This window comes from Pelobates fuscus, chromosome 10 (genome assembly GCF_036172605.1).
Source record: "Pelobates fuscus isolate aPelFus1 chromosome 10, aPelFus1.pri, whole genome shotgun sequence".
Classification (NCBI taxonomy): domain Eukaryota; kingdom Metazoa; phylum Chordata; class Amphibia; order Anura; family Pelobatidae; genus Pelobates; species Pelobates fuscus.
In genome coordinates this window covers 58,210,313-58,229,547 of record NC_086326.1, presented here as the reverse complement: position 1 = coordinate 58,229,547, position 19,235 = coordinate 58,210,313, and the positions used below count along the sequence as shown (strand labels likewise).

The following is a 19,235-nucleotide window of genomic DNA, read 5'->3' as shown; positions in this document are numbered from 1 at the left end:
GGTTTGTGTGCACGATTCTGGAATGGAACTAACATGCGAGCAAATTTACAAGATGTGGTTGAAACTGTACAGTAGTGTAGGCTGATATGTATGGAGTACAGTGTAATACCTGTGCATGCTTTTCTAGCTTTCTGAAGTGTAACTTTAAATAAAGAACATGTAGTGTAAAACACCAGACACAGATGACAATGAAAGAATGGAAACTAACATAGGTCACTCCACAAGCAATCACGACAGTTCATGCACTAAGGTCAACAAGTCGAGAGGTTTACAAACTAGGCTGGATTTCCACGATGTGAGCTATTACAGCTCCAAAAGCCTGACTGCCTTTATTCTCACCAGTCCTTCTACTGCTCCTTCTCTCACTGTCGGTCTTTTCAATCTTTGATTTTAAAGGTGCTGCGTCTGCTCTCATGTCTTTAGCAGACCTCGATGTAACTGAAGGCTGGGAAACTTGAGTTACTTCAGATAATGATGTATTTCTCGAGGTACTGTCTTCATCGTCTGAGATTTCAGTCTGCATTTTCTTCTCTTCATCAGAAAGACGATCCACAAGCTTTATTGTCTCCCCACTAATTCCCTTAAAATATTCAATAGAATGTTTACAAACCTCACTATACTCATGCTTCTTTACTTTGACTGGTGGGGTAGGGTTAGAGGGAGTTCTTACCTTTAATGGTAATTTTGAAGGAGCCGGTTTAACTGCTTCCTTCTCGGTCTTATTTTGTCTTGGAGTGACTTTCTTTTGTACAGGAGGAATCCCCCTATTGGTATTTTTTACTGGGATCTTAGATTTTATGTCTGCAACTGGTGTATAGTCATGTTTTGTGTCTCTCTCACACTTGGTTGGCAATTTCTTTCTAGCTACCAAAGTGTTTGTGTTACTAGTTTGGTTAGGAACTGGCTTTGCTGGCATTGCCTTAATTGGTAGCTTGGACCGAGGCCTATTTCCTGATGGTTCTGCTGGCTTTTGTTCTTTCTGGATCTTTCTTTTATCACTAGTAATATTTTTATTAGATGTTTCATGTTCTTTCCCTACATTACCTTTCACTTTGTTTACAGGTTTAGTCTCCAGCTCTTTATTAAGTACCAGATTAATAGTATTATGGTTTAAATTTAGAACCGAAGAATCCAGGTTATTGTTGTTGTTAAAATTTTCTGCCTGTAAATCGTGTATTTCTATGTGGCTAGTTATGTTGTTATAATTGTGTACATTTGGAAATGCAGATCTGCTATCATTATCTAAATTCTGTGAGCCTGGTATAGCATCTAATTTGTCTGTCACTTCTCCAATGCCATCCTTCTTCGTGGTCATTGATGCAGATATGCCCATCTTTATTGGTGTGCGCAATTTAGGATCATTTTTAGATGTGGTAGTAGTTGATGATATTTCCAATGGAATATTACCATTTGTTCCATCAAGACAATCTCCACGGGCCTGGGTAGTGGTAATATGTTCAACTGGAGTGGTCTCTACTTGTTTCTCTAGGATGGGTTCTATCGAGATGTCCCCTGACTGTGGAAGTGTGATGGCAGTAATTTTGTCCCCTTCCCCCTTGTCCCCTGACTTCCCTTCAGAATTATGCTCACCAATCTGAAAAAATTGGAGTCTTTCTTCAACAAAATCCCTCTTGCTCATGTCAATAGCACCACTGCGAGTCATCTCAAACATCTTCCCTTCATGAAATGGGAAGGGATTGGGTTCACTTGTTGGGGTACTTTCGTCTGTTGGGGTTCTAGCTGGAGTTGTGTCTGGTGTGGTTGCCTGTGACCGATCTTCTACGGCCAGACTGAAAGGTTTTTGTTCTTCATCCTTGGATTTTGTTTCAAACACATCATCGTCTCCAGCTTTACTGGACCAAGGATCAAAGTCTAGGCTTTTTGTAGCTACAGTTTTAAAGGGTGTTGCAAATTCCTCATCCACTTTGTAACTGAAATAAGTATCTGGAAATACTGTTCTATCAGGATGTCTTCCTTCCAAAGTAAAAAATTGACCGCCTGACTTTTTATCATCTTGATCACCTTTTTTTTCACTATCAGTGATTTTTCTACATGGCTTATATTCCTCAACAACTACTTTTTCCTCCTCTTCAATAACTTCAAGTTTACTTTGGCTAAAGCTACGGTCACTGTGTTTTAGAACACTTTCTTTCCCCCAAGGGTCCTTCTTTATTTCAAGTTCTTGACAATGTGCAAGCTTTGGATCACCTTCAGTTAGTCCGTCATCTTCATCCTGCAAATCATAGCCATCAAGGGAATCTATTTCAGTGGCATCTGTATCATGTGAGAATTCTGCAGTGGTTGCTATGGAGCACTCTGTAATTGACTGGTCATTGTTACCATTTTGTTCAATATCATTAGTTGGTGAAATCAAGACTGTTTCAATTTCGCATGATTGATTTTGAGGGTCAGACTTCCCTGTGTTATTGATTTTTGAACATTCTTTAATCTCCTCATCTTTTATTTTAAAAGTATACCTTTTGATTGCTATAGGTTGGAGAACTGACTCATCATCACTTGAATCACTCATGTCTAACTCAGGGGGGACAGGAGAAGGTGGTTGAACCCGTATTACAGGCTCAGCGGAAAGAAATTTGTCATGATCATCCTGTAGATTGACTTCTGTCAATTCCATCTCACTGTCGGTTGAAATCTCCTGGTGCTTTTTACTAGACTCACTTTGTTCAGTGTCTAAGGGTGGGGGAGGTGGAAACTCAATATAGGCTACTCTGTTGTCTTTTGTTCTTTTATTTAAGTCTTTGCTAATATTGACTGATTGCATTGTATCAGTATGATGGGTTTCTGTAATGCTCTGCTTTATGGAAGGTAAGTTTATTATTTCTTCCTCTTCTGATTCCTCTGATACTTCAGGTATAGGGCTTGGCTTTCCTGGTATATATGCCATCAGTGAGTCGGGGGTTTTAGAATTGAATTCATAACTCACTTCTTCTGAGCTAGGGGTTTCTGGGGTTAAAGGACTTTTTCCTGAGCTATCTATAAATGAGACTTGTTCTAGGGTATCATCTTCTGGACTGCCTTGAGGAGATGGAGGTTGTTTCTGTGGCTTTACAGTAATAAGAGCACCTCTAGTTTCTTGCACTGTTCTACTTTCCTGACTAATAACTTTTTTAACAACCCCCTGCTGCACTTCTTTCTCATATTGCTTTCCTACTTGTACAATGCTGACATAAACAGGTAAAGTGTTTAATTCTTGTAATAATTCTGTACCTATTGAATAGTTTTTGTCTAGAGTATCAACAGTGTGATCATGTGACCCACTCGAACATTCTTTAAGAGGGCTAGCCTCTAATGAATCGGGGGATTTAACAGGAGATATCTCCGTATCTTCAAAAGAAGGAGATAACCCCAGGTAACATTGGGTCTTACTAATTTTAAGGTCTGATCGCCTATTGTTATCATCTGACACAAATGCAGAATGTAGTGTTTCAGGTTTAGCTAATTTTGGTTTTGACTGGTTGTTGTAATCATTGCTACTGTGAAATGCCCTCTTCTCTTCAGTTATTCTAATGGGAATGTGCGATACATTTACTCCTTCCTTTTTTTGCCCACATTTTCCATCGCCGGTGTAGCCTCCGTCCTTGCGTGCATGATCTGTATACAAAACTTTTTTTGAAGGAGATTTAACATAGTTTTCCTTTTGTTCTCTTGAACAGAATCCATTTCTGGAAACAGCTTGGTCGTTACTTAGTTCATGACTTGGAAAATTAGCTCCATTGCTATCCATTTCATTATCCCGTATAAAAACATGTGAAAGCTTTTCCTTTTGTGTCTTTTGATTAGCAATACCAGGCATTTCCCATGTTCTATATATCTTATTGTCCATGGAAACAGAGGATTCTGATGCATTTACATTATCAGGCGTGGTGTTTATTGCCTGATCTGAAGGGCAGTCTTTTTGTACTACACTTGACTTTTCTGCCTTCTGATCTAGAAAACCCCCATTACTTCTGATAAATTCTTTGAATTTGGTACATTCTTCATTAATTGCTTCAGAGATAGACTCCTTTAGCAAATGCATTTCCCCATTTGTTTCATCTGTTGCATTTTGTTGCTTTTCCCTGGTGTGAAACTGAAAAAATGGCAAACGGCCGTCCTGCAGTTTTTTAACTGGAATCTTAGATGGACTCTCATGTTTTTTATCTTCGTGAGCACTGTCTTTATTTTTCAGATTTATACTTTGTTCAAATTTTAATTTGATTGAGCTGAGCTTTGATTGCTTTAATTGGAAACCAGATTGAGATCCTGACTTGATGTCCTCTGTCTTCTGGTCAAACAACCTTTTTTCAGGGCTACATGGCAAGCTGGTTGCTTTCCTTTCATAGACTGCAGTGATACCCTTTCCATCATGAGCAAATTGATGCATTTTAGTCCAGTCCTCACTGGCTGTTCTCAGATCTGTAAAATATATCTTTTCCGGGCTACTGCTAGTTGAGCCATAGCCAGAGGTAAATTCTTTAACATTTTTCTTTATAGGCTTTTTCTCTGGAGACTGTAATTCGTCGTTAAGTTTTTCGGTTTTGTCACGAAAAAACTGTGATACTTCAGTCAACTTTTCTTCTGCCTCTTTTACTGTCCTGTCTACCCTGTCTTCATACAATAACTTTTCTCTACCTCTATCTAGCCTATCCTCAGTGAATCGCATCCACATTGCATGTTTGGGGCTTTTGGAATCTCCAGCGTAGTGCAACACCGTAACTTTATCAAATGAATCATCATTGGATAATTTACCTATACCGTTTTCTGAGACATCCTTATATATTTTTGAGAGGATTTCTTTTTTAGGGGTTGTAACCATTTTTCCTTTGCATTGTTTTTCATGCCGCTGTAAGTCTGAACCAAGGAACAAAGCGTGATCTGTCATAGACTCCTCTGTATCAGAATGTGACACGTCTAGTTTTTCAGAAAGCAGCATTTTATCAGCAAACCTGTAAGACTCCCCTCGTAGTTCTGAAAGTTCATCATCATGATATTCTATAGAGTGCTGACTTAGTAACTTCAGAGTTTTGTATGAATCATCAGATATGAGCTGAGCAGAGCTTGGACGACTGTCTTCTTCTTGGGATACTGGAGTATTTACCCTTGAAGATTCTAAGTACGAAGGTAGAGACTCTTCAGCTGTAAGTTCTTCTTCTTCTGGCTGCCCTTGATCATCTGAACATGAAAAAATGCTATTTCTTTCTGCCATCACATCTTTGATGTTAAAATCTCCCTGACTTATGTCCCTTTGATACACATACAATTCTTTTTCTGGGTGCTTTTTTGTTTCCCTAATAATGACTTCTGTAGGTTCAGCTTGGTTACCTTTTTCAATGTGCACCTCAATAATTCGCTCCAATTTTGGTTTCATTTTGGAATCCCTTTCAGAATGTTGTTGTGATGTATCTGTGCACTTCTTAACATCCGATGATACTGATGACTTGTGCTCAAACAGGCCTGCCAGCTCTTTAGATGGGTCACGGCCTGATTGGAAAGCTTTCATTATATCATGAACAGACATAGTTTCCTCAATTCTTTCTGATTTATTTTCAGTAGGAGGTGTATGATAAACCATTCTGGTTGTTGTAGTAATATGTGTTTCTTCTTTCACTCTAACACCTTTTCCAATAACACTTTTGTGGTCCTCTTCATCAATTCCAGGTTTTAACTGATATGTTTTATTTTTTGCTTTTATTGATCCAGCAGAACTTTGCTCTAGCTCCATGAAGGATGATTCTGATAGTTGTGCTTCACCGTTTTCAGATTCAGGAATGTCTTCATTTGAAGGTTCATAGCTTCTGATGACATGTACAACTTCTGTTCTTGTTTCAGTTATCACTGGTGGAATAGGCACATCATGAAAGAGTGGTTTAGGACCTGTACTTTCAGCACTCTGTGGGGCTGATGGAGTTTTTTCACTTCTCGTTTCAAACCCACTGTCTGACAAAGGACTCTTATCTTGCTCATGTTGTGAAAAATCATCTGGGGACTCTAAAATCATGTCTGTTCCAAAAATGGAGTCTGAGATTTTACATAATTCCTTTTCTGATGCTGAAGACCTCATTGTAGATGGTGGCATCTTCAGCTTATTATCCTGCAGATTAATTCCTGGTTTCAAAACTCTTTTTTGTTTCTCTTCCCCATCTTTTTTTCCATCATCATACTTGTATTTTATGTTAGAAAATGTATTTCCCCCAATATCGTTTGTCAAATAATCAATAACTTTTGTCAAATTATAGTCTTTTTCAGAAAAAGTTCTAGTTTTAATCTCTACTTTATCTGTCGTGTATGTTGGAGTGCCTATTCTGGTATACTGACGTGCTTCTTCAATCTCCTCGCTATTGAACTCTACCCAGTCCTCATCTGATGAGTGTCCTGCATCACCTGAAGTTTTGTTTTCCAAGACAACATCTTTTTTTAAAATTTCACTGACTTTTACCAAGTCTTCTTTAACTTTCTCAACTATTCTAAAAGGCTCTTCATCCTCAATCCTAGCCTCTTTAGTCAGTTCAGATTGAAATGATTTGTCTTCTGACGTGTCTGTCTGCAAAATGGCTGTCATTCTTATTAGGTCTTCTTTCATGTCTGCAACATCCTTCAGTATCTCCTGACTTGAAGATAATGACGATGAAGTAGCTAATTTTAAAGCTGCAGGTGACAGAAATAAGGGAGTTTTTATAGGAGATGATGTTCGGCTCAATTGAGCGGGAGAGTCTGTTGATAAAAGCTTTGAAGATGATAACAAGGAAGCTGCTGATTTGGTCAGAGAAGCAGACTCTGTGAGTTTTTTTAAGGTTGGCTCTGATAAGACATTTACTACAGAATACACTGGCACAGTTATTGTTTGTGACGTTACAGATGAGGTAGTTGAGGATAGTGTAGATCTAAAGGAGGTGTATATTGAACCTGTGGCAGGAGCACGCAATGTCTGAAATGCTGAAGCCGATGATGAGAAAGACCTGAGAGGTGATGAATACGATGTCTGTGGAGTAGGGGAAGCAGAATAACTTTTCTCTACTGTGTCAATAGCTGCACCTACAGTGGAGGTTGACGATTTTGTAACTGCTGATATTTTGTCTTGGATATTTACTGCTGAACCGTTAATATGATTAGAACATAGTGGGTACTTTAGAGGTGATGCAGTCCCATTTACCAAACCAACTTCAGAGGGCCCATTTCCAAGCTTCAAAGGTGAAGACAAGGAGGACGCCATGTTTAGTTTAGAGGAAGAGACAGCAGGAGAAACTACAGATTTTAGCGGTGAAGATGAAAGTGACCCTGCAGATGTGATGATCGATTTAAATGGCAAGGTTGAAGAGTACATATTGATATTTGATTTAGGAGATGCTGGAGGTGTCATTGTAATGGATGATCTTTCTAAAAGAGACCCAGCGGTAGATACTGGAGAAGTTCTAGAGGAAAAAACGGAGGTTGATGAGAGCGTTTTGAAGACTGAAGTTTCAGCTAGTGGAGAAGCTCTACTTGGAGAACCAGTGGAGCCTTGAATAGTATACGGAGACTGTGTCACAACCGTTTTTATTGGAGACGATATTGTCCGAAATGATCTAATAGGAGATGCTACATCACTAACAGATTTAACAGAGGATGTAGTTGAAGCTCCTAGTGTGGATTTTATTGGAGAAGCAGAGGAGACAGACCAAATTGATTTTAAAGGGGAAGCTGATGGGGTATTAGAGGAAGAGCTTGACAGGGAAGTAAAGCCAGATTTGGTTTGTCCAGGCACTGTAATTGGAGCAGTTGTCCATGACTGATATGGTCTTGTTGGAATGCCTGGCTTGTATGAATAAGTAGCAGGTACTGGTCTTGTTGCTCCTGCACTTCGATCAACTGGTTCTTTCATGTGTAAATTAAAATTAAATGCAAAATTAACAAAAAAGTGATTGAAGAAAACAGAGAGACCAGAGAAAAAAAATTGGTCAGTAAAGTTTAGATTATTTCAAAAGCAATTACAACTTTTATAAGAATGATCATGATGATGATGAGGTTGTATGGTAAAATAAGAAGATATCCTCGATATGGAAATGAGCCGAGAACATAAGCAACATAAAATGAAGAACAATAAAAAAAAAAAGAGCAAATCATAAATGAAAACCAGACTCAACAAGGACAAAGAAGACAACACATGTAAAAAAACAATGTTTCAGCTACTAAAACTTCCTATTGACTTTCTGATGTGCTGATTTATATTGAAGCTGTCCACCCTCTAAAATACAGTGTACTGTATCTCGGTGTAGTTAGTGTTCATAATTAGTATGGTCTTTTTCTATTTCTCTGGTTGTACCATTATATAACACACACTACTGTCCATTAAAACAATATAATGTGTAAGCAAGACTTTTTTTTGTTTGTTTTGATTTCAATTCAAAACTATTCATGCAAACTCCAAATTTAGTATGTGACAGGCAGGTAGAGTGCAAACCGTGGAGAAAATTGGGATCAGATATATATATGATATCTTCCATGCAGAGTTTGTACATATGTTGCACAATCACAAAGCCAATAAGAGAATAATTATTTTTTTTGTTTGTTTTTAAGGAATACCAAAATGATTTTGTTTCCTGTATTTTTTTTTTTTTTTCATGCTGTCAGTTTCTTATGCTTGATAAAACCAAAGAAAACATGGGATGGAATGAATTAAGAAGGCATATGCTGGTGTTGAAGATGATAAATGGAACTTGTGGTTTTGAGAAAATGTTCAAGCAGGGTTAACTGAAATCTGAGTTCTACGTTTAAGCGTGCATGGAATATTATGTTGAAACAGGCAATGAATTAAGAAAGTAGTATTTTTGAAAAAAAAGATATACCAATATTTCCCAATGCCAGTAATTATTATACTCTAGATTTACTTGCTGTACGATGTTTGTAAGGAACATAGATGTCCACACAACAGTGTTTTGAGACACCGAGAATAGGGCTTTGGGAAATAACAGTACAATACATTCATATTTCATTTTAAAAGAAGAGTTAATCATTGCCGCCATATGTTATGCTTATTACTTCTTCACTTGTGACAAAGCCTTGTCGGAATCAATAATCAAAATGGGGAATACACAGTTCATAGATCCCTGCCCTTGTCTTACTTAAAAAGATACTCTAAACCCCTAAAGCACTTTAGCTTGCTGAAAAACTTTACACGTGAATGGTGTGTCCTATTTCTTTCACCATGCAAAAAGTACAGATTTCAATAGAAATTTATACTTTTATAAATTATGCTGGTTACACCCCCCTGGCTTTTCACGCAGACAACAGGTCCTCTTGGTTTGGTTGGTTCAATGGAGCTAAACTCAAGAGGCAGAAATTGCTCAGAGCACCTGCCACGCAAATACTTCTCATTGAGCTGAATTGGGAAGTCTGTGATTGGACAGACACAGAAAGTCTGGGTGGAGTTAGAAGGGGAGGGCTTGCAATGGCAGCAGATAAGAGACCTGCAGTTTTTGCAAGCTGTTTTTAGATATAACTAAAATGAAAAAAAAAATGCATAATTAAAGGAATTCAAGCTTTCACTTGGAATATATCTACTAAACAGTGATTTTTTTAAAAGTTATTTTGTATTTAGGCAGTGGAGTGTGCCTTTAAGCCTTTAATGCACTCTAGATCAATTGAAATTTTACAAGAAAGGTTATTATAAATCACAATAAAAATCTGCATTTTGTGTAAACCATCTGAAATTGTCGTGGTCTTATTTCAGCATTATATGGTTAGAGAAATTACAGTGTCCCAGTATCAGTCAGGATTTGTGTTAATCTCTTCTTGACTGCATTGGTGTTTGTCAAAATACTGGTCAATACTCATGCAGATATATGCAGGAAAGCAATCTATGGACATTTGATCAGGAGTGCTATCAACTGTAGTTAAAAGGACAATCCAGGTATCGGCACTAAAAATATGCATATGATAAAGCATCATACTTACAAATTAGTTTGATTATATTTTGTATAATTGCTAATAAAGGCTTGGCCAAAAAAATAGATGAATATGATTTTTATTTACCTGAACTAATACAACAGTAACAAAGGATAACTGATATTTTCTCAATCACTTATAACATTAATTATTGCAAAAATGGTTTCATAACCTGAAACAAATGTATAATAACGGATTCAAAAAGGTTTTTTGTTGTTGTTTTTTTTTTTCAAAACACATGGATCACTTAGTGATCTGCCAGTAGGCAGGTAACTGTGCCAATGAGGAACCAGTCAATTCAGTTTTAAATCACTTATACCTCCAGCAAGATGGCAGCCGGAAAAGGACAAGAGAGGCTATGTGTGCATGAACCTTCACCTATGATGCATATAGTAGCCACCAACAGTGTGTGGTCAGTTGGAGAAGAGCTGTTGAATGAGCCTTGCACTGCCATGCTTTCCTGGACAACTGTATGTTTCCAACTGTACTTAAAGGGACACTTCAGGCACCCAGACCACTTCTGCCCATTGGAATGGTCTGGGTGCCAACTCCCACTACTCTTAACCCTACAAGTGTAATTATTGCAGTTTTTTATAAACTGCAATAATTACCTTGCAGGGTTAACTCCTCCTGTAGTGGCTGTCTACTAGACAGCCACTAGAGGGCACTTCCGCGTCCCTGTGCTAGAGCGTCGCTGGACGTCCTCACGCTGTGTGAGGACCTCCAGCGTCGCTCATTTCCCCATAGGAAAGCATTGAAATGCATTTTCAATGCTTTCCTATGGGGAGCGCTAATGCGCATGCGCGGCATTGCATTGCCGCGCATGCGCATTAGGTCTCCCCAGCCGGTGGGTGGGATCAGACTCGCCCACCGTGCTGACGTAATCAGAGTGAGGAGCGGCGGCGGAGGAAGAAGCAGCGACGTGGGACATGTCGCTGCCTCTGGTAAGTAACTGATGGGGTTTTCACCCCTTCAGCAAACGTGGAGTGGGAGGTGGGAGGGAGAGGGGGCCTGCTGTGCCAGGAAATGGATTGTTTTCCTGGCACTGGAGTTTCCCTTTAATTGCTATCTTACTCTCAGTGGCAAAGTGACATTTCTGTATCAGTGTGGCTGAAGAAGGGGTTGGCTACGGGAACTGGTGACTGCTTTTGTTTTTGTCAAACGTCTCCAAAATGGTTGACCAGAAACTGGAAGACCGGCTGTGTTCATGGTGCCCCTTTAACGCTGCCTAACAATACATAGAATTCACAAGATGTTGGGGGAAGTCAAAACAGCTGGCGAGATAATTTGTTTACCGTGATTATAACTCCACATTAAGTATCTCGGAATCAAAGTTTTGATACCCGTTCGTCAGGCCTTTTGATTCTTTCTTAGGTTAACAAAATTTGTGTCTTTAAACTGGTTAATGAAACCTAAATGCACTTGAAATCTAGGAAAAAAAAATGTATCTTTTTATTATTATTAGATACTGAACTCTGGCTAGTAGATTTCCATTTGTCAGCATAGAATTTCAGTGATAGGTTTCCCCGATGGCATGGTGAATGAACAGGTGTCTGGGGAAACCGTGAAAATGATATCTATAGTACTTTATTAGTGGCATCAGCTCTTTCACGAAGGTATTTATTGAATCTGATGGGACATACTCTTCATGTGGTAAACTGTCCAGAAAAAGTAGAAAGAAATGGGATCCGTGTGAAAATGGGTGTAAAAAGGGTATAACCACCACCTCCACACTGATCCCATGCACCAGGAGGGCACTCCAGCAATGCCCAAGGGCCTAACCCTAGATACTAGCAACAGAAACAAAGAAGCAAAAATTCACAAACTGTGAATATAATGCTGACTGGAGATAAAGACGTAGGCACCAAAGCATCCAGTGGTATGGAACAATGTAACCAGAGGGAGACCACTAAATATCTGAAGTAACAGAGAATATCAACACAAAAATAAATTGTGACTCCAAATAATAATAAATAACCGAACTAGCCTTATAAGGCTACTCCCATGCCTAAGTAAGTGAGGAGATAAAGTTACTAAACACCTAAGTCTGCAATATTCATATAGGCTTTATTAGTCCTGGCCCTTTAATGCATAGGGTGTTAGTAAATCTCCACTTAGTACCTAAGCACCAGAAAAAGTTCTAAAGCGAGAAAGGTCACTGTCTACAAGATTGGCAGCCGTAATAATCAAAAGTAGACAGATGTATAAAGTAAAGTGAAATAAAGAAAGCCTCTCTCTTTGTGAGACTTACTAGATAGGCATAGAAGAAGAAATTTAAATCCTAACAAACTCCCATGCCTAAGTAAGTGAGGAGATGAAGTGCTAAACACCTAAGTCTGCAATATACATATAGGCTTAATTAGTCCTGGCCTTTTAATGCATAGGGTGTTCGTAGATCTCCCCTTAATTCCTGAGCACCAGTAAAAATGTTAAGGGGAGAAAGGTCACTGTCTAGAGGATCAGCAGCACTAATAATAAAAAGTAGGACAGATAAAGTAAAGTAGAGAAAGCCTCTCTCCCTGTTAAACTTACTAAATAGGCATAGAAGGAAAAAAATGAAAGGAAAAACTTAAATCATACAAAAAACGTTTATCACACAGTGCAGTGAAGTGCCTGTGTGTGCAAGTTAAAATTGACCCATAGGAAAGAGCCTGACGCGCGTTTCGGTGCAGTATATATGCACCTTCGTCAGAGGCAAAATATCTACTGAACGTGGAGTCCCTTATATCAGAGTCCTGCACCCAAAGGTAATTAACAACAGCCAATTGGTTCCCTGGACATCTTGAGGGGGGGTGTGAGGGGGCTTGACCATCAGATGACTGATGTCATACCTGTAGTATACCTTATTATTTATAATAGAGGCCCATAAAAGGGCTGTCAAATAAAAAAAAAAACCTTTAGTTCATTTTTATTTTATTCTTATTTATTCAATATGTTATTCTTATTTATTGTTTTTAACTTTTTTTATCCTCATATAGCCTGTTATTAAGAGTTACAGAAGGTGCATGAAGGTTTCAATGACTGTCTTTGGTCAGGTTCACTGGCGTACATACCACGGTCGCAAGGGTTGCAGTATATTTGTTTTTTACTATATATATATATATTGGGGCTGATGTGTACTGTAGTCGTTGCTGCCGCCCAGGAATGATGGGAGTGAGCGCAGGACTTATCTTTCTGTATTTGTATTCACTTTTTGTATCACACAGCTTTGTTACAATGCTGCCGCCCATCCCATGTGTTCCCTATTAAGGGTTAATAAATATATAGGGGTGTATATACAAAATATCCCTCTCTGTCTCATTAGATATATATTTGCTAGAAGCTCAAGGAAGCAAGGTGAAGAGTCAGTGTAGGACCCGCGTAGGGGGGTCTGCTTTGACATTGGCAGGTGGGCATTCCCTCCAATGGCCATTGGAGTAACTAAATAACCTCCATTTGTTTAAATATACATAGGGATTAAGGAGAGAGCGCAGGTAACTTGTTTTTCCAAGGAAGTTAAGTGCCTGTCCTCCTGTCTCCGATGTGAGTTTCAAATTCATGAATGGGTAAGGCAGTGGCTGAGTGATAGGCAAAAGAGGGTTGTAGTCAATGGAGTATATTCGAAGCTTGGGCTTGTCACCAGTGGGGTACCTCAGGGATCTGTACTTGGACCCATTCTCTTTAATATTTTTATTAGCGATATTGCAGAAGGTCTTGATGGTAAGGTATGTCTTTTTGCTGATAATACTAAGATATGTAACAGGGTTGATGTTCCAGGAGGGATAAGCCAAATGGCAAATGATTTAGATAAACTAGAAAAATGGTCAGAATTGTGGCAACTGACATTTAATGTGGATAAGTGCAAGATAATGCATCTTGGACGTAAAAACCCAAGGGCAGAGTACAGAATATTTTATAGAGTCATCTACAACATCTAAGGAAAGGGTTTTAGGGTTGATTATTTCTGATTACTTAAAGGTAGGCAGACAATGTAATAGAGCATCAGGAAATGCTAGCAGAATGCTTGGTTGTATAGGGAGAGGTATTAGCAGTAGAAAGAGGGAAGTGCTCATGCTATTGTACAGAACACTGGTGAGACCTCACTTGGAGTATTGTACACAGTACTGGAGACCGTATCTTCAGAAGGATATTGATACTTTAGAGAGAATTCAGAGAAGGGCTATTAAACTGGTTCATGGATTGCAGGATAAAACTTACAAGGAAAGGTTAAAGGAACTTAACACGTATAGCTTGGAGGAAAGACGAGACAGGGGGGATATGATAGAAACATTTAAATACAAAATGCAAAAAATACATAAAGGTAATCTATGTTTCTATGTTTCCATGTTATTCTGGTTCAGGATATTGACAAATTCAAGGAAAGCTATCTCAGTACCAGTCCAAATGATAAGCACATCATCAATGTATCATTTCCAAAGTTGGATGTGGTTGGTATAGTATGCTAGTTCATTGCTGAACACTATAGTTTTTTCCCACCAGCCCATGAGGGAGCATAGCTGTCCCCCTCGCCTGCTGGTACTACTTGCCCTGGATCAGAAAAAAATTATGTGTCAATATAAACTGCATAAGATTCTTAAACTGATTTTGAGAATCTGGACAGATGGATTCACTGTATCAAGGAATGACATCATATGGTTGAGTCCTATTTCGTGTGGGATAGATCTATAGAGGGCCTCAACATCCAGACTACAGAGAATGGCATTCTCTGAAACTTGTAAGTTTTTCCACAACATTCAAGGTTTGCTCTGTGTTTCTAAGGTATGACGGTACATTCTCAACTATTTCCCTTAGGACCTGATCAACATAAACACTGATGCTTTGTGTCGTTATTTCTGCCAGAAACAAAAGGTCTGCCAGTCAGTATGGATTGTTTCTTGTGAATCTTTGGGAGTGCGTAGGACATGGCTATTGTGCGGTTGTTGATAAGCATAAAATTGTACTCATCTCTGGTTATTAATACAGACTCAAAGGCCTCATCGAGGAGCAATTTGAGTTTGAGTTGGTATTTTCTAGTTGGATCTGCACTCAGAATATCGTGTCTTAATCTCCAACCAATTGTAGTGACATCTCAATATATTGACTCTTCCAATCCATTCCCATCACATTCCTTCCCTTGTCCGAGGGCTTAATCACCAATGATTCATTCTGGCTCAGTTTTTGCAATGCTTTGCATTCGCTCACATCTAGATTGCTACAAGGTTTAAGTAACATGTCACTGTTCACAATTTTCTCAATACCTGCACAGGTTAATTCGACAAATAAATCGATATACTTAAATTCAGTCAAATGAGGAGTGAATTTACTCCTACATTTCAGTTTGGTAAATGGTGCTGCCGTCTTGTCCTGTCTATCATTATCTGTGAGGAGGTCCACTAGGGTATCCAATATTGCTACATCTGAAGCTTCAAGACCAAGGTTTTTTGCACGTTTTTCACCCTTCAAGCAGTGAAACTTGTGCAAAGCAAGCATCCTTGCCAATAGGTGTATGTCCCTTGTCCAGCTGAACTTGTCAAATTCCGGCACTGGGACAAAGGACAGACCCCTACTCAAAATACGTAATTGCGGGATGGAGAGTTCATATGAGGAGAGAGTCATCTAATATTTTCTGCGTCTGTTGTATTGGGATCTCATGCGGCTTCTCGTTAGAGAAGAAAATTTTCCTCTAGGTTCGGTCGCCCTAAACAAGAAACCCCTTTCCTTAGTATAAGTTTAGGATTTAGAGTTGTAACTGGAAGGGCATCAGGGTTCGATTCTGAGGTGGAAAATTGGTCAGAGTCAGTTTATCTATTTCTCCTGGTATTCCTATAAACATTGTCTGTCTTAAAATCCAGGGCATCCCTAACAAATTTGGAATGTTTGCGAACTTTGATAGATGATTGACATTTTTCCAGTTGGTTCTGGAGGTTACTCTCCAGGGCAGCAAAATGTGTTTCATCTTTGAATTCTCTATCCCTATTTAGTAAGTTTAACTGGGAGAGAGGCTTTCTTAACTTTACTTTATCTGTCCTACTTTTGATTATTAGCGCTGCTGATCCTCTAGACAGTAACCTTTCTCCCTTTAGTATTTTTACCGGTGCTAAGGAATTAAGGGGTGATTTACTAACACCCTATGCCTATATGAATTATGCAGACCTAGGTGTTTAGCACTTCCTCTCCTCACTTATTTAGGCATGGGAGTTTATGATTTATATTTTTTCTATATGCCTATCTAGTAAGTCTCACAAGGAGAGAGGCTTTCTTTATTTTACTTTATCAGTCTGTCTACTTCTGATTATTACGGCTGCCAATCTTTTAGACAGTGACCTTTCTCCCTCTAGCACTTTTTCTGGTGCTTAGGTACTAAGGGGAGATTTACTAACACCCTATGCATTAAAGGGCCAGGACTAATAAAGCCTATATGAATATTGTAGACTTAGGTGTTTAGTAACTTTATCTCCTCACTTACTTAGGCATGGGAGTAGCCTTAAAGGCTAGTTCGGTTATTTATTATTATTTGGAGTCACAATTTATTTATGTGTTGATACTTGCTGTTACTTCAGATATTTAGTGGTCTCCCTCTGGTTACATTGTTCCATACCACTGGATGCTTTGGTGCCTACGTCTTTATCTACAGTCAGCATTATATTCAGCATTATATTATGCTTCTTTGTTTCTGTATTTGGTAAACTGTATCTTAATTGTTCTGTTAAAACTGTTTCACTACAGAAGGTGAAATCTCCTTTTGCTAGCTCTCAATGTTTAACTGTCTGTTACAGGAGGTTCTCCGGCTCTCAATCATACCAGTTACATGCACTGTACGTGCTGTAATTATGTAACGGAGGTACATTATTAACATCTTCTAAAGCAGTTAAACTTCTAATAACTATTGTAGTTGTTTTTGAGATTAAAAAAAAAAACTCAGAAATTTGCTCTAGGAATATGTAATCTCAATTTAGTAGAAACATGGCAATATTTTACAGTGGATTATTTTTTTTTCATCATACACAAAGAAATTGATGTGTGTATTTCAAAAAATTCCAGGCCTTGCATTTTACTGATGGAGTAAGCGGATAAAGAAACCGGGGAAAAGCACTAAGTTGACATATTTGAAAACAATCATGCATCCTGATTGGACTAGCATTGCTTTGATCCAATCAAAACACAGCAAGAATTCAAATGAGTCATGATCTATAGGGCGTGCACAGATGAAAGTAAAATAATGTTATCCCAATCTACTGTAAAATGCGAGCTTCCTGGAGCATTTAAAATACACAGGAAGGTTTCATAGCATGTGCCTTTGCTTATGTAAATCAAATTTACTGTCCTTTTAACTCTTTTTACTATCTACAGGTTAAAAATCCAAAGCAACTGTCGGAAAGATGTCTATTATTTTCAAAATTACCCAGACATTTTCAAAGGTAATTTTAATTTAAAAAAAATGGAAATCTTTTGCCAGAAAGTAAATCTGTGTACAACATTTAATTTTTTTCTTCACTCTTTGTGTATGCTTTGTGTCATTGCATGGCTCGAAATTTTAATGCATTTGGCTCAGGGACACACCTGTACAACAGTTTGTGATTTAACTTGTTATAATGTCCAAAGAATCCTACACTTCTGATCAATAATTTTAGAGACATTCAGATGGTAGAATGATAACTCTTCTTTTAAAAAAAAAAAAAAAAAAAAAAAAAATTAGTTTTGTTAATATGTTATCAAACTCACTCATTCCAGGCTCAGTCAGATAGCTGTAGCGCTTACGTAAGGCTAGAGATACGAAGTTCTGGCGTCGGTCCACTTTATCAGTCTACAGAGGGGGAAAAAAAATCACAAATTAAGTTTCGACCCACTTTACAATAAATAATGTTTCCTACAATAAATATTGTTAGGTCAAGAAATCACACGCGTGAGATTTTAGTGTCTAAAAACTATTAACAAGTCACACAAACTACATTTAACTGACAATTAGACAATATACACATTTGTGTTCTGTATTGCGTTACATTAAAAACAGAAAATGCACATTATGAGTTTTGAAATGAACAAAAGGCAACAATGGGTAACATTGAAAACCTCACTGTATGGAACAAATTTTGTAGTGAGACGTGTAGACAATATTTTGCACCTACTCTTTGGGCTAGAAAGGGGGTAGCCATTTTAAAACTCCACTTATTTGATAACCTTTTTTTATATGCACTTTTATATCATGGCTTTGGATAATTAAAACCAAAGAACCCCACATAATGTTCAAATTACCTTTTTGCTTCTATTACAGAAGGAAATATTTAAAAATGAAAAAATGTCATGCACTTTTTCAGATACTTGGGATTTGCTCCCAACGGAAGCCGTGCCTCATTCTCTAAAGTAAACTGGGTGATCCACAGTGAGAGAGTCACAGGTTTTATATACAGTCTATATGAGACATCACACTAATTTCTCCCGGTTTGAGCAGTGACATAGAACTCTCTCACTCCTGACTTGCAGAATGGTTATGCATATATCTGCACTGTTTGTGTGTGTACCCATGAGGAGTGCGCAGTAAATATAAGTTGCAAGAATCGTAAGATAAAATGTGGTTATCAAAATTCAGTCTATATAATAAAAATAACTCCTGTAATTTAACATTTCAGCAGCATTTTAAACTCTGTGTTAATTTCAATTATGCTATACAGTATATTGTACTTAACAAACATGCTCTGGAACTTAGCAATGCCCTAAGGCACAGTCATTGTATAAATGCTCTGAGTTACATGTACGCCCACTAGATGGCTGTCTCCCCCCCCATCCCCCCCCCCCCCTATTTTTAGGCTATGGCTTACCCTTAAAGTCCTTAGTACTTTATTTTTATTTTATTCTTGTTTTTTTTATATTATTGTATTTTATAGTATCCACTTTTTGTTCCCTTTTTATCCAGTAATGTGTTTTATTAGTCTTCTTCTAAATTGGTACAACCTGTTGCTTGTACTATTTGTTTACTTTTTGGTAGGGGTTAGAGGGTTCCTCAGTTTCAGGGTTTGCTGCCTTCGGTGTGCCTGCACTAGAACATCAGACGTTTTACCTTTCTTTTGATATTTTTCTGGCTAACCCTTAGCTGTGCCTTCCTGCCCCGTGTAAAATGGTTTAATATTAATGTTTGTGTTCTTAGGTGGTATATCTCCATCTGCTATCAAAGGGAACACTAGTAAAGTGTCAGATCTCTGTCCTGACTTAGCTGGAATAGAAGATAGAGTATGCCTGCTAAAATGAAAACTGTACAGATGGAATAACAGCACAATTTTGTTTACGTTTCTACTATGAACTGTTACTCTTTCATGGTTTTACACAAGTCAGAAAGTAAT

At 38.2% G+C, this 19,235-nt stretch overlaps 1 protein-coding gene across 13 annotated transcripts in view; it reads right to left on the bottom strand.

Annotated features, from left to right (window-relative positions):
- Window positions 1–19,235, bottom strand: part of ANK3 (ankyrin 3) — a 557,845-nt gene that overhangs the window by 26,661 nt on the left and 511,949 nt on the right. For 12 of the 13 annotated variants that reach the window (XR_010085575.1, XR_010085574.1, XM_063434253.1 and 9 more), the window contains 2 exons: window positions 17,623–17,704; window positions 340–7,851 (listed from right to left, as the gene is read on the bottom strand). Coding sequence is in view for 11 of the 13 variants with exons in the window: in XM_063434253.1 (XP_063290323.1) it covers window positions 340–7,851; window positions 17,623–17,704 (7,594 nt within the window). In the remaining 2 variants the exon portion in view is untranslated. The remainder of the gene's footprint in view (window positions 1–339; window positions 7,852–17,622; window positions 17,705–19,235) is intronic. The other variant, XM_063434263.1, reaches the window with a different exon arrangement.